Source organism: Moschus berezovskii, chromosome 4 (assembly GCF_049115385.1).
Source record: "Moschus berezovskii isolate FMDL1 chromosome 4, NW_MosBer_1.0, whole genome shotgun sequence".
Taxonomy (NCBI): Eukaryota; Metazoa; Chordata; class Mammalia; order Artiodactyla; family Moschidae; genus Moschus; species Moschus berezovskii.
In genome coordinates this window covers 104,353,155-104,368,834 of record NC_142463.1, presented here as the reverse complement: position 1 = coordinate 104,368,834, position 15,680 = coordinate 104,353,155, and the positions used below count along the sequence as shown (strand labels likewise).

The following is a 15,680-nucleotide window of genomic DNA, read 5'->3' as shown; positions in this document are numbered from 1 at the left end:
CTTGCATTGCAGACGGATTCTTTACCACTGAGCCATCAGTTCAGTTCAGTTCAGTCCAGTTGCTCAGTCGTGTCCGACTCTCTGCGACCCCATGAATCACAGCACGCCAGGCCTCACTGTCCATCACCAACTCCCGGAGTTCACTCAAACTCATGTCCACAGAGTCGGTGATGCCATCCAGCCATCTCATTCTCGGTCGTCCCCTTCTCCTCCCGCCCCCAACCTTTCCCAGCATCAGAGTCTTTTCCAGTGAGTCAACTCTTCGCATGAGGTGGCCAAAGTATTGGAGTTTCAGCTTTAGCATCAGTCCTTCCAATGAACACCCAGGATTGATCTCCTTTAGAATGGACTGGTTGGATCTCCTTGCAGTACAAGGGACTCTCAAGAGTCTTCTCCAACACAGATGCTGATTGCAGCCATGAAATTAAAAGACACTTACTCCTTGGAAGGAAAGTTATGACCAACCTTAATAGTATGTTAAAAAGCAGAGACATTACTTTGCCAACAAAGGTCCATCTAGTCAAGGCTATGGTTTTTTCCGTGGTCATGTATGGATGTGAGAGTTGGACTGTGAAGAAAGCTGATCGCCGAAGAATTGATGCTTTTGAACTGTGGTGTTGGAGAAGACTGAGCCATCAGGGGAAGCAATAATTTTGAGCTAACAGGATTTTAACAAAAAAGATATACAACTTCAGGGAAGTGTCATTAAAGAAAGTTAGATACCCTTTGCCTACCCTTTTCTACTTCCTGCTGGTTGGAATGCAAATAACATGGGTAAAGCTAGCCATCTTGGACCGTGAGGTAGAAAAGTATGTTTGAAGATAGCAGAACAACATAATAGAAGGAATATAACTGATCATTATGGAACCACCATGCCAATTCTGGATTTATTCAAAAGGAATAAGAATGAATATTGGATAAGGCAAATAGCACTGTCTGTCACACCTTCTGAAGGGCCTCTGAACCCTAATTCTATGCTACTGTTACCTGTGGAGACTAGGGCCTGAAATTACGATTTTACAGGCAAAGATGGTGGATTAAGTGTTAATGATGGCAAGGTAGGAAGATACTGATACTGAAGGCACAGTATGAAAGAATGCGATATTCAGTAAGAAGTACAGAAAATGTCAAGTTCAATTAATGATTTTGACATTAAAAACATGAGATCAACCTTTTAAGTGTGTGTTCAACAATGATCTTTAGAGATTATTTATGGGGGAAGGTTTAGAAAAAATTATGTACATTTTAGAAATAAGGCAAAAAGATGACTATATATGATTTTTTAATATCGTGTTAGAGCATTTTCAGATAAGTCCACCAGAGAGTCATGAGATTGTCTTGGGGGATGTAATTCTGTTTGACTGCTGCTGCTGCTGCTGCTAAGTCACTTCAGTCGTGTCTGACTCTGTGTGACCCCATAGATGGAAGCCCACCAGGCTCCCCCGTCCCTGGGATTCTCCAGGCAAGAACACTGGAGTGGGTTGCCATTTCCTTCTCCAATGTGTGAAAGTGGAAAGTGAAAGTGAACTCGCTCAGTCGTGTCCGACCCTTAGCGACCCCACGGACTGCAGCCTACCAGGCTCCTCCATCCATGGGATTTTCTAGGCAAGAGTACTGGAGTGGCTTGCCATTGCCTTCTCCGTCTGTTTGACTAGCACCCAGTTTTTCAACCTTCAAAAATTAGAGGGTCGTGTGATACAGTATGATATGAAGAGGTCTTAGAAATAGCTTAAAAGAAAAAAAAATAAAAAAAAGAAATAGCTTAAAAGCAAAAGATTAGACTCGATTTAGAGAAAAAGAACAAGATGCTCTAGGAGTTCTAGAAATTTCTAACAGCCAAGTAGAGAGTCTTCCCAAACTTGAGTTATATATAGGGCCTCAGAACGAAATAAAGACAACACGTTGCTTTACTAGGCTGAGGAATCAAAGAGTTAAGTAATTAAGAGAAACAATAAGAATAAGAGCAAGGGTTTTCTAGTTAGAAAGGGAGAAGGCAACACGGGGGGCTCCCCAAGTGGCACTGGTGGTAAAGAATCCGCTCGCCGATGTGGGAGACATGAGAGACGCGGGTTCCATCCCTGAGCCAGGAAGATCCCTGGAGGAGGAAACAGCACCCCGAAACAGCATTCTTGCTGGGAGAATTCCACGGACAGAGGAGCCTGGCGGGTTACAGTCCATGGGGCTGCAAAGAGTCAGACACAGCTGAGTCTGAGCACAAGCATAAGGCAACATGAGACGCTAAGTGTGCCCAATTTCAGGCCCCAAGGACTGGAGAACAAAGCGAGTAGAGTACATCTTAGATATTAGACTAAGACATTTTTTTTCTATTTTGAAAGAAATGATGTAAATGAATTCTCTGAAACAAAGCCTCATTTTAAGGAGGAAATGTGCTCACAGTTTGGGGACATTTCAAAGGATTCAATACATGCCTACAAGAAAGAATGGCATAGTCAGGATGTCAACAATGCTTTTCCTGTTAAGGACTGTGGCCAATATAGCTGTCCTAAGAACAAGAGCCATTCTCGACATGTGTGTGCGCGTGCACACTCAGTCATGTCCGATCCTTTGCAGCCCCATGGTCTGTAGCCCACCAGCCGCCTCTGTCCATGGAATTTTCCAGGCAAGAATACTGGAGCAGGTTGCCAGTTCCTTCTCCAGGGGATCTTCCCTACCCAGGGATCAACTCATGTCTCTTGCATTTCCTGCATTGCTAGGCAGGTTCTTTGCCAGCTGAGTCACTGGGGAAGCAGAGATCTTCTAAGTGAACTAAAATTCCCTGAGGACAGCCCTCCTGGACATGCTGGAAACATGCTGACTCCTTGCCTCTGAGCTGTATAGACCCTTCCCCCGCACTGGTTAGAGTGGTGCTTCTCTAGGGCCATCCACAGCAGTCTCGAAGGTGGTCTGTCTGTTAATCTTGTATAATATGGATGCCTGTTTCATGATAATGTCACACTGTGTTGTTTCATCCTCTTAGTCATCAAACCCTGTAGACTCTGCCTCCACAACGTCATGTTATTTTTTCCATTTCCACTACCGCATCTGAGTTCAGGTCACCATTAATTCTTGCCTATCATATTGCAGTAGCCTCCTAATTTAGTTACTTCCAATCCTTTCTCTCTCCATCCATTCTAAAACCAATAATTTGAGTAATGAACCTAAATTAGAGCACATATCATGGTACTGTAGTTCTTGTTATTTAGTTGCAAAGTCATATCCAACTCTTTGTGACCACATGGACTGTAACCCACCAGGCGCCTCTGTCCATGGATTTCCCAGGCAGGACTACTGGAGTGAGTTACCATTTCCTTCTCCAGGGGATCTTCCTGGCCCAGGGATCAAATCCACTTCTGCACTGGCAGGCAGGTTCTTTACCACTGAACCACCAGGGGAGCCCACTCTAGTTCTTTTTTTTTTTTTTTCTAGTTCTTGCTACTGCTAAGTCACTTCAGTCGTGTCCAACTCTGTGTGACCCCATAAACGGAAGCCCACCAGGCTCCCCCATCCCTGGGATTCTCCAGGCAAGAACACTGGAGTGGGTTGCCATTTCCTTCTCCAATGTGTGAAAGTGAAAAATGAAACTGAAGTCGCTCAGTCGTGTCCGACCCTTAGCGACCCCACAGACTGTAGCCTACCAGGCTTCTCCATCCATGGGATTTTCCAGGCAAGAGTACTGGAGTGGCGTGCCATTGCCTTCTCCGACTCTAGTTCTTAGAGGTCCCCAACTGCCTAGAAAAGTTCTAAGCTTTTCAAATGGTTTTCAAAGTCCTCAATAATATGACCCCATCCTGCTTTTCTAGCCTTTGTATATCCCATATTAATAAACATTCATATTTATCCATTCAACAATGGGGTGTTTGCCATGGGTCAGGCATAGCTAGGGTTACAAAAGAAAACAAGGTATCCAAGTGGATTGCCAGTGGAAAAGATGAAAAAACCTGGAGTAGTATGGAAGAAGGAAAACCAGGAGACTATGGTGCCCAAATAATCACATGAAGAAAATGTTTCAAGAAGGGAATGATTAAATACACATTAAATACTGCTGCTACTGCTGCAGCTGCTAAGTTGCTTCAGTCGTGTCTGACTCTGTGCAACCCCATAGACGGCAGCCCACCAGGCTCCCCCATCGCTGGGATTCTCCAGGCAAGAATACTGGAGTGGGTTGCTATTTCCTTCTCCAAATACTGGTAAGTCAAGTAAAATGAGGACTCCAAATCAACAATTGGAGTTTGGCCATGTGAAGGTCATTGCTGACATTGATGAGAATAGTTTCAGTGGACTACTTGGAATGAAAGCTTGGTTGGGGTGGGTTCAAGAGAGAAAGCAAGGAAGTTGAGGTTTTTGCTACACAGGGGAACATCAAGAATTTAGGTTCTAGGGACTTCCTTGGCGGTCCAGTGGTTAAGAATTCAAGCTTCCACTGCAGGGGGCACAGGTTCAATCCCTGGTCAGGGAACTAAGATCTTGCATACTATGCAGTACAACCAAAAAAAAAAGAATTTAGGTTCTGGGAAGTCTTTCTAAAGATGTGAGAGAGAACATCAAGTTTGTTTGGTGATGGAATTATTCCATATAGAGAATTGATGATGCAGTGGATAACTGCAAGTACTTGGGGAGGCAAAGACGATGGGATCCAGTGCACAAGCAGCTGATCTGAGCTAGCTGAGAAATTTCAATCATTTTAACCATAGTGATGGCAGACAGAATGGAAACAGGAGGAAATAAGTAGGCTTGGTGGTGAGAAATATTAAGTTTTTCTCTTGTGACTGCTTCCACTTTCTCAGTGAAGTTAACAGCTGAGAGTGAGGAAGGGAGGAGAGAATATGGGAGGTTTGGCTGGATGGCATCACCGACTCTGTGGACATGAGTTTGAGTGTACTCCGGGAGTTGGTGATGGACAGGGAGGCCTGGCGTGCTGTGATTCATGGGGTCGTGGAGAGTCGGACACGACTGAGCGACTGAACTGAACTGAACTGAACTGAAGGACATGAGAGGATGTGCAATAGTCATCTTGGATCACAGGAGACAACTGATTAAGCAAACGCAATTGGATTACTGAGCACTTGAGATTTCTAGCTATAATTAAGGTGACACCTGCAGTACATTTCCTTTTTTAGCCTCTGAAGAAAAAGCTTTCGCACACAATTTTTTTAAATTTATTTTTAATTGGAGGATAATTGCTTTACAATATTGTGCTGGTTTCTGCAGTGTATCAACATGAATTGGCCACAGATATATGTATGTCCCCTTCCTCCTGAACCTCCCTCCCACCTCCCACTACATCATTGAGCACACAAATTTGCTCAACCTCTCTCGCCTTGATCTAAAACTGCATTCTAGAAAGCAGAGCAGAAGACTTCCATAATGTCTTCTTCCTCTAGGTTGCCTAGCCCAAAGCGAATTTTCCAACCTCTCAACTCCATTGGAGTTGTTGATGCCTCCTATAAAGCATAAATTCCATCTCACATTATGGTTAGTTGCTGTGCAAGATTGGAAGCTCCTTAAATAGAGGAACTATATCTTATTCACTACAACCACAAGATATTTCTCTCCATCCTCTCTACCACATATTATAAATCTCCCTGGTTTTAGGTCTTGCCCAAATACATAATGTGTTATGAATGCCCTATTTCCTTTCTAAACAGATAGTTTCAGAAATGGGGAACTTGCTCACTTTTCCTGCTTATGTCCTGCAAATATTTTGCTCTCGAATTTTAGCTATTATTTTTACAGGTCTTTTAACAAAAAGAAGTTGCTTCAATAAATGTTAATTTCATACATATGGTATGTATCAGAATCCCTGTCCTCAAGGAGTTTACCCCTAGAGTCAAATGCCTTAGAGGAGGTGCTGACAGAGCAAGGCTTGTAGGTAAATAGCACCAGAGTATAGAGATGGGAATGGGAGAAAGCAAATAGGGAGACAGAAATAAAATTTAGCTGAAGCAGAACAATTTTGTTTTGTCAGTTTATATAAAGTGACTCTATAGGGCAGTCCCCTGCTTGTTTAACTTATATGAGAATACATCATGAGAAATGCCGGGCTGGATGAAGCCCCAGCTGGAATCAAGATTGCTGGAAGAAATATCAATAACCTCAGATATGCAGATGACACCATCCTTATTGCAGAAAGTGAAGAGGAACTAAAGAGGCTTTTGATGAAGGTGAAAGAGAAGAGTGAACAAGCTGGCTTAAAACTCAAAATACAAAATACTAAGATTAAAAAAAAAACTAAGATCATGGCATCCAGTCCCATCACTTCATGGCAAATAGATGGGGAAACGATGGAAACAGTAACAGACTATTTTCTTGGGCTCCAAAATCACTGCAGATGGTGACTGCAGCCATGCATTTAAAAGACGCTTGTTCCTTGGAGGAAAAGCTATGACAAACCTAGACAGTGTATTCAAAAGCAGAGACATTATTTAGTCAACAAAGGTCCATCTAGTCAAGGCTATGGTTTTTCCAGTAGTAATGTATGAATGTGAGAGTTGGACCATAAAGAAGGCTGAGCACAGAATTGATGCTTTTGAACTGTAGTGTTCAAATCTGGTGTCCCCCGAACTGCAAGGAGATCAAATCAGTCAATCCTAAAGGAAATCAACCCTGAATATTCATTGGAAGGACTGATGCTGATGCTGAAGCACCAATACTTTGGCCACCTGAGATGAAGAGCCGAATCATTAAAAAAGACCCTGATGCTGGGAAAGACTGAAGGCAGGAGGAAAAGGGAATGACAGAGGAGATGGTTGGATGGTATTACCCACTCAATGAACATGAGATTGGGCAAGCTCAGGGAGATGGTGAAGGACAGGGAGGCCTGGCTTGCTGTAGTCCATGGGGTCGCAAAGAGTAGGACACGACTGAGCGACGGAACAATAGGGCAGTCCATTGAGCCTCCCCATTTCCAAGGAGCTGAGGATGTGCAAAATAACTATAGATTCCCCAACAGTGCCCTCTTATTTAATCCATATTATCTAAGACCGTTGTTCCCCATCTGTAGCAGAATTTACTCATCCCTTTTCCTCAAAGTCTGAGTGACTTGATAGTTAAGGCTCTGGAAATGGGGAAAATAAAAACCTCTTGCACAAAAACAACAGCAGGAGCTCCCATATCTCGGCTTAGGGAAGCACAGAGAGCCATTAACAGGAGGCCCGGGTGGGCGCGAAGCCAGAGCGCAAGCCCACCAGCTCAGGCGCCTGAGCCGCCGTTTTTACGTAACCCGCCGCGAGAGGGTCCGGGGAGCCGGAAACCCCGCCCTGCCTCAGGCCCCGCCCCTGCCCTGACCCCGCCGGTTAGGTGCCGTGCGCAACCGCCGGAAGCTTTCGCGGCCTTCCCCATTTAAGGGATGCAGTGTTTTTTTTTAAGAGCTGCTGACGCCATTGCGTAGGACTGGCCCTAAAACCGTGATCTCGGAGCGCCTCTCTCAGAGCTTACTTCCGCTCTCTTCAAGTTAGGAATCGGGTTCGGCCTCCTCTTTTCTCAGGCGGCAGCGGTTCGCGATGTTCGGCCTCAAGAGAAACGCAGTAATCGGACTGAACCTCTACTGTGGGGGAGCCGGACTAGGACAGGGCAGCGGCGCCTCCTCTCCGGGGGGGCGGCTTTTGGTTGCGGGGAAGGAGGCCGCGGCGCGGCGAGAGGTAGGGGGAGGGGAAGCCGGCACGGTGATTGGCGGAAGCGCCGGCCCGAGCCCCCCGGCCACTCTTGGGCCCGACGCCCGGAGGGTCGCGCGGCCCTCGCCCATTGGCGCCGAGGGCCCCGACGTCACCGCGACCCCCACCAAACTGCTGTTCTTCGCGCCCACACGCCTCGCGTCGCCGCCTGAAGAGATGGAATCCCCGATCTCCGACGCCATCATGTCGCCCGAAGAGGAGCTGGACGGGTGCGAGCCAGACCTTCTCGGGAAGCGGCCTGCCGTCCGGCCTTTACCTTTGTTGGTCGGAGAAGCCAGTAACAACAGTCCAGGCTCGGACGGCTCGCTGCCCTCGACGCCGCCCCCGGCAGAGGAGGAGGAGGACGAGTTATATCGGCAGTCCCTGGAGATTATCTCTCAGTACCTCCGGGAACAGGCAACCGGCGCCAAGGACGCGAAGCCCCTGGGCGGGTCTGGGGCCACCAGCCGGAAGGCGTTGGAGACCCTGCGCCGAGTTGGGGATGGGGTGCAACGCAACCACGAGACGGCTTTCCAAGGTAAGGGGGTTAGTCCTGGAAGTCGTGCTGCCTTTTTTTCCCAGCTCTCTGGACTCACCCATCTTCGGTGGGTGGAAACAGAAACGAGTCTGTATTGAAAGGACTCTCCTATTTCTGAAACCCGAATATTCTGGCCGTGAGTCATTGTTTCCGCCCACTTAATTCTTTTGGAAATGGCAGCTCTGTTCAAAGCCCGGAAAGGGTGGGATGTCAGTTTTCAAGTGGGATCGCCCAGAGTGCTGTAGAGCCCGAATAGCAATTTCCCCCGCCGTGGGTGGGCAGGCGAATCATGCCCTGGTGTAGACAAAAGCGACCGTGGGAACCTGCATGCTTTTCTTCCTCTCAGGCATGCTTCGGAAACTGGACATCAAAAACGAAGACGATGTCAAATCTTTGTCTCGTGTGATGGTTCATGTTTTCAGTGACGGAGTAACAAACTGGGGCAGGATTGTGACTCTTATTTCTTTTGGTGCCTTTGTGGCCAAACACTTGAAGAGTATAAATCAAGAAAGCTGCATCGAACCACTAGCAGAAAGCATCACAGATGTTCTCGTAAGGTCAAAACGAGACTGGATAGTCAAACAAAGAGGCTGGGTAAGTTTGTTTTAAGATCGAGTAGGGGACTTGGAGTGGAAATGAATGGAGGATTTTATAAGAGAAAGAGGATATCTAAAGGTTTTTAAGATGCACAGCTTAGTTTTCAAGGCTCTAGTTGTGGACCTCTGGTTGCATGGTGTTGATTTAAGTAGTTGGCCCTTAAGGATGGTGGTGTGAGTGTCTTGAACTGTTGCATCAAAAATCCTGATTTTCTTAGGCTGTTTTACTGTTTGAGTCTTTTGCTTCGGGTATCTTATTATTCAGCTGGTTACCCCTCACCCGTTAATTCAGATTATGAAGAAATGAAAGAAGAATCCCCTGGGGATGATAGTTAATTCATTCTTGAGCGTCCCCCACCTCCCTTTTAATTGCATAATGTGTGCAGAGTTGGGGGTAAATAATTGGTTCGTCATTAGGTTTGGGGGGAAATCTTAGATATTTTAATTCATCTTTTCCTTGTAAATAGTGTTTTTAAGTCAGTGGAAGCCTGTGCTTGAAAATATGCTTTTCTTTTTCGTTTTCTAGGATGGGTTTGTGGAGTTCTTCCATGTAGAGGACCTAGAAGGTGGCATCAGAAATGTCCTGCTGGCTTTTGCAGGTGTTGCCGGAGTAGGAGCTGGTTTGGCATATCTAATAAGATAGCCTTTTAAGTGCAATAATTGATTGTTCAGCCACCAAAACAGCCGCCAAAATCACCGCTGTGAACTCACACGTATTTATGAAGTTGGACGTCAAGCTGTGCAGGCCATCACCCAGCAGCAATGGATAAAACCAAGTGACAGGAGGATTGTGGCTAACAGGAATAAATACATGAGAAAAGTAATTTCCCTTGAAGAGTCAGTATCTGAAAGAAGCTGAGTTCCGTTTCAGCAACATGCAAACTTTGGGAAGCTATGGAGATGGACATTTTAGTTTTAGTGAAGACGGTAGAGTGGAGAGACTTAACCTCTCCTAGAACAAGAAATTGGCCAGTGGACAGGCTAGTCATAGATACGCCCACTGAATTCATAAACTTCTATAGTGTTTAAATAGAAGCACTAACAACGCCAGTGGCATATGTAAAATTGACTTAAGCTGCAAGTAATAGAACTATGACAAGAAGCCTCAGTACTGTACAGCAGTGTGTGAAGGGAAGCTTTTTCTTCTGTAGTTAGCTTTCCCAGGTGTGATTCTTCAATAGACCAAATGCTCAGGATGTTTATACCTGTTCTACTTTGAGGGATTCTTATTTGCCTAATGTCATGGCCAAGAATACTGAAAGTTTGAATAGAATTACAAATTTGGAATGTTCAATTTTGAAAAACTTGTATTTATCTGTAAAAATTGTTTATATTTTTGCAAATTAGTATTAATCAAAAAGATAAAACAAAATTTTACTTTCATTTTTTCATACCCTTAAATTTACACCTTCTATAGTTAGGAACCTGTTTCTTAACAGCTTTTCTATTCCAGTCTTTGTTTTAGTAAATACTAGATTGCATACAGAACCAGCTGATGTAATTGTATGCAACCTGGTGTAGTACAACAATTCTGATAACTATGCAGGCTTTAATTTTCCTATCTTGATTTGGGTAAGTATTTCTTAAACTGCTGTTTGGGTTTTTTTTGTTGTTTTTTTAACCTGGGACTGAGAAATTAATGGGAATGAATCCTTTCACTTTGTTACACCTGGGTTTTCAATAACTGAGTCAAGATTTTAAGGTTTATTTTGGGGGGCAGAACACACAGGCTGATGACTTTCAGATGATAGGCTCTGATTGGGCAACTACTTATTTTGAGTTCCTTCCATTTGACCTAATTTAACTGGTGCAATTTAAACTGAGTTCATGAGCTCATCTTCAAAGCTTTTGCTAAAAGATTTTCAGCTGTTCCAAATGGGACCTGTTAGGAATATGTGTAAAAAGATCGCATCAGGTGGATGAGAGACGCTTTTGACCCCTGTTTGCTTAGTAAACTGTACAGTAATGGCTTGGCAAAGCAAGCTATAGTCTAACCATGGTGCTATTATTAGGCTTGCTTGTTAAACACAGGTCTAAGCCTAGCCTATGAATAAAACAAATACTTATTTCATTTTTATTAATGATTCTTGAACTTTGTTTCAAATTTTTACATTGGCATCTCTATAGGTTTCAGACTTGTTGTTTAATCTAACTTACTGTTTATTTCCTATCCTTCCTTAAAATATTTGCTGCTTATTCTGCTCCCTCTACACATATTTATATTAGTCCCTACAAATTTACCTTGCCATTCCTGAATTCCTACTAGCCCTTTTAGTTTTTGGCATTAGGAACCTAAGTGACCGCCCACGGAGTCCACCGGCCTTCCTCATTTTTTAATTTTATCTTAGGAGATGGCAGTACAGTGGATGCTGACAGTAACAGTCATGAGGTGAGAAGAGTCCCTTCTTGTACTAGTATCTTATTGGTTGTTGCTTAACTCTGGGGAGAAATTTTCAAAAGTCCCTTTAGGGGTTTTCAGAGAAGGGGACAACTTCTTAGCTGATTTTCTCTAGGTACCTTTGCATTTGAATATGCTCACTGAAAATTGATGATGGGCTGTGTTAAACCTCAAGGTTATATAAAAGTTACTAGTAAACCGAAGAAAACTATAGTGGAACCAGGATCATTTGAAAACTTCAGCCTCTGAATGTGACCTTTAGTTTGTGGACTCCAGACAAAAATAGACATGAATAAAATGACTAAGAATGTAATAAGGGAACAATTGCCCTGCCTGCCCATCTCTAAGCCTTAAGGTCATCTAGCTAGAGCTATTTTTTTATCTGTGTATTTATCATTGTTGATCAGAAACCACTTATTTATATCATGTCTATCTCTAAGGACCTAAAAGCACTTTATATAGTTAATTAATCTTAAGATCTAGCTAAGGTGACTGAAAGGCCTGACTGCCCATAGCCAGTTGTGGAAATAAGCACAGAGATGTAAATTGATGGAATTTAGGGGCCCCATTTCCACTTTACTAGGTGTGAGTGCTGAAATGTAAAGGAGGATTTAAAATTGATATTTTGGTCAGCAGCTGGCGATGAGGGTTTAGGGAGCCCAAGTGCTTTGGGGCAAGGTGAGTGCTTCTATAGGGAGAAGAGGCATATGTTGTAAGTGCTGGCAACATATGTGCAGGCAAATCCTCCCAATGGAAAGGGAGGGGCTGCTTGGAAAGATGGCTCTCAGCAACTTCTGTCTGATGCTTCTCTCAGGGAAAATCCTGCAGTCCTTTAGTGTTGTCTGTACATTCTGTTGGGGGTGAACACCTTGGTTCTGGTTAAAACAGCTAATGCTGTTGACAGCTGTGCCAAGAAGGGTTAGGACCAACAAACTAATGTGGGCTATAAAATGTAGTGTGTTTCCCTAACTTCCTGTTTTTCCTGAGAAGAAGAAAATAAATATTTTATTCAAATGCAAGGTGTGGTATGGGTGTTTTCTAATCAATGCTTGTTTTCCTTCCTCCTCTTAGGCAAGCATCTGAGGGAAGTCAGCTGAGCAAATAAGTACAGTCTAGGTGAATTAACCAGCAAAAGCTCCATAAAGCTGATTTGCCTTAGAGTGAAGGTCAGTTCCCTTTAGAATAACTCCTTTCATTCAAATTAGAGGTGTTGGGCTTTTAATTACATGTATTACTCTTGTACTTTGGAGCAGTTCCTGTCCATTTTAATACAAAATCAATACCCTCTCTGGGTTTCTTTTAGCCACCAGATGTTGGTATAACTTGAAAGTAAGGAGGTTCATAATAGCAGTTATTGTATCACTGTCTCACTCAACCTTTTGAGGTGATTGAAGGAGCTAGAAGAATTAGCAACCAAAGAATTTTGATAAGGTGGTTGGTACTAATGTTTCAGTACTTTTCCCATTTCCTCCCAAAAAAGGAGGTGTGGATTAGCAAGTCAATTTCAGAAGCATTGTCCTGTTTTTATTTCAGTTACCTTGAAAGAGTGGAGTCACCATGGAAATGTGCAAATATGGTGTTTGCATTTTGGTTTAAGCCCTGACCACAAAATACTAATCGTGCAAACCGGATTCTGTGCTTCCCCCACTTCGTGTTACATACATCTGGCAGCTCCTCTTTCTGAAGCCTAACTGCCAAAAGATGGTAGTTTACGAAGAAAACTTTTTTACAACTGAACTCTCATACAGAGGTGTGCAGGGAGAGTTAGCAAAGGACATGAGAGCCCGAATCATGGTCAGTGTCAAGTTCTGCTGAACAATATTGTTTCTCCCATTGCCATGTTGGTGTCTGAAGCTATTTCTGTGGCGATATTCCTTAGTTTAACACCTTATAAACTTGGGTCAAATGGTAACCAGTAAGTAATATGAGTCACTGAGGGAGTCAACCAACACTTTCCTCATTTACACACCAGCAGGCCTGTTCTTTCAGTTCCTGTTTTGTGACTTGAGTACCAGCACTTGCTTCATACTGTTTCAGAACACTGTTCTTAAAGCAGTTGTGACAGCTGGAGGGTTTTATAAAAGTTAAAGTGTAATAACTTGCCAGCTGGTGTGTAGCATGGCTCCAGCCAGATGCCCAGAGCACAGACCATTAATTCCTGGAGTTCAAGATGATCAGCTGAGTCAGTCTTAATTTATCCTAGTTCTTTTTGGCCCTACCTGTTCAATGATTACAGAACTTTGTCTTCTGGAACCCTCCCACACTGTTCAAAGGCTTCTCAGTTTCAAGATTTGAAAGCTTGACTCTCCCTCTTCTTTAGTTTCCAAGTTGTTACAGTGTTATCTTAGTTATGTGAAGCATGTGGAAAGATGGGGGTTGGGAATCTGCCTCCAGGCAGATGTAACAGACCTCTTGGAATTTCATGTTCTTTAACTGGTGATTCTTGTGAAGTGGGGGAAAAAAATAACATATGGCAGGCTTTTGTTCCCAGCTATACCTGGTGTATCTTTGGCAGTTCATTTCTGAACCTGTATAGAACAATAATTCTTGACTCTTGCGAAATGTGTTTGGGCCAGGAGTACTACTATGGAAACACCTAGGGAACACTGGAAACTTCACAGCTAAATGCACAGTGAACTTTGGGTCCTGGATGGAAAAAAAAAGCTATAAAAGACTTGAACAATTGGGGAAATTTTAATATAAGCAATATGTTAGGTAGTACATTTAACTCTGTTAAATTTCTTGAGTGGTTTAATTGTGATTAAGAGAAGGTCCTTGTTCTTAGGACATACATCTGAAGAATTCATGCATAACAAATCCATGGAAAGAAAGCAACTGTAGCACAGTGGTAAAGTTCACAATCTAGTCAAAGTGATAACAGACAAAAGTACATGGTGCTTAAAGGTATTGTGAAATATTTATATAGTAAAGCAAGGGCTGGGACAAGGCAGGGAACATTTGAAATTGGACCTTAAAGTGAATAGAAAACATGCACGAACGTGTAGAACGGGGAGAACCTCTAGTGGAGGCTATGAAAAGGAGATTTGTAGATAATTTTTTTTCTTATTTCATCTTCCCTCCCTGTCTTCCCCTTCACCTTGCATGGCCAGTGAATACAGCACCTCTTCAGTTTCTTCCATTTAGGGCCTTATATTAGAAGTATTGAAGAACACTGGTAGAAAAAGAAAGGTCTCTGGTTTTAGAAGTATGAATTTGGTGTAAAGGACATAAAACTGAGTGGATTGCGTATCTGGGAAGTAAAGAAGACAGACTCTTCCTTGTTTCCTCTATCTTGTTAAAAGTGGCAGTCTTGAACACACAACCTAAGGATCATAGCCATCACTAGATCCTGGTGTAGGAGCTGGCATTGGCAGACCTGCTTTGTTTTGAATAAAGTTGTCTTAAGAGCACCACCTAAGTTAGTTCACTCACACATCTCACCAGCTATCTTCACCCACTCAGGTTCACATAGGGAAAGGAAAATAAAGAACAGCCTCCCAAAGTCATTTAACTGGACCCCAACAAACTGAATGACGGCGCCACTCTCCCTAATCCTGTTCCCGTGGGAGACTCGATTACAGCTATTCCCATCCTGGTTCAAAAAACCAGTTTGCTCCGACTGCCCAGACTTCCCCACAGGCTGCATTCTTGCCCATGAGCTCATTGTTTTGGCTTCTCTGCCTGTATAAATCCACAGACTGCCAGAAGTCTCAGTCCCAGCCCCCTAGCTAGCTGAAGCTGCATTCCATTCAGAATTTCACCACCCCCACTGTGGTCACATGCGTGTGTTTATTCAGGTTATCCTGGAACAAGGTGTGCTGGGAAAGAGCCAAGGAAAACTTTGCTGGATTTCTACCTGAATTAGATGAGTTTCCACTTTAAGAAATGCCTTCAATTCTGTGCCCCTAAAAATCTGTTTTCCAGTTTAGTAGGAGAAGCCGGGTTTCAAAAATTGTGCTGCACATTTCATTGACATGCCTATGACTCAGGTGTTCAGATTTGGGAATGGGTGTGGGGGGGCGGTAGGTAGGCATTTTCCCTTAGAAACACTGCTTTCAGAAACTACTGGATCCCTATGCCCAGATCTTTAAAGCCTTTCATCCTCAGCTCAGACCTCTATTCCTGAGGTTGCCTGGAGTGATTCCCACCCGTCTCTTGTCCTTGGTGGGAACAGGGTGGGGGGCGGGGGGACAGCTGAGCTACTGCAAGAAGCAGCTGTTTTCACTGCTTTGTTGTTAAAATTTCCTGAGAAGATAGCTTGTTTATTTTCTTAGACCCTGAAACCTCAGATCTAAGGCAAGGTGGGGCTGATGGGTAATGGGAAGGGCATTTCTCTTTGTAAAGTTTGGGGTTAATACTGTATGCCCAAGCAGTATACTCCTTTCCTCTCTACTCTTCATCAGTGGGTTGTTTTTTTTTTTTTTAAAGGCCAAAAACAAAACTGCAGACTGACACTGGGGGAGGTGACATTTCAGAAATCCTCCATGAGGCAGAGTAGA

At 43.7% G+C, this 15,680-nt stretch overlaps 1 protein-coding gene across 1 annotated transcript; it reads left to right on the top strand.

The window, feature by feature from the left end:
* The first annotated feature begins 7,393 nt into the window (after window positions 1-7,393).
* On the top strand, window positions 7,394-12,200 carry MCL1 (MCL1 apoptosis regulator, BCL2 family member). The gene is made up of 3 exons (XM_055403293.2): window positions 7,394-8,187; window positions 8,534-8,781; window positions 9,310-12,200. Exons 1-3 carry the CDS (start codon window positions 7,500-7,502, stop codon window positions 9,424-9,426), a joined length of 1,053 nt encoding a protein of 350 aa, XP_055259268.2. The 5' UTR covers window positions 7,394-7,499; the 3' UTR covers window positions 9,427-12,200.
* The last annotated feature ends 3,480 nt before the right edge of the window (window positions 12,201-15,680 follow it).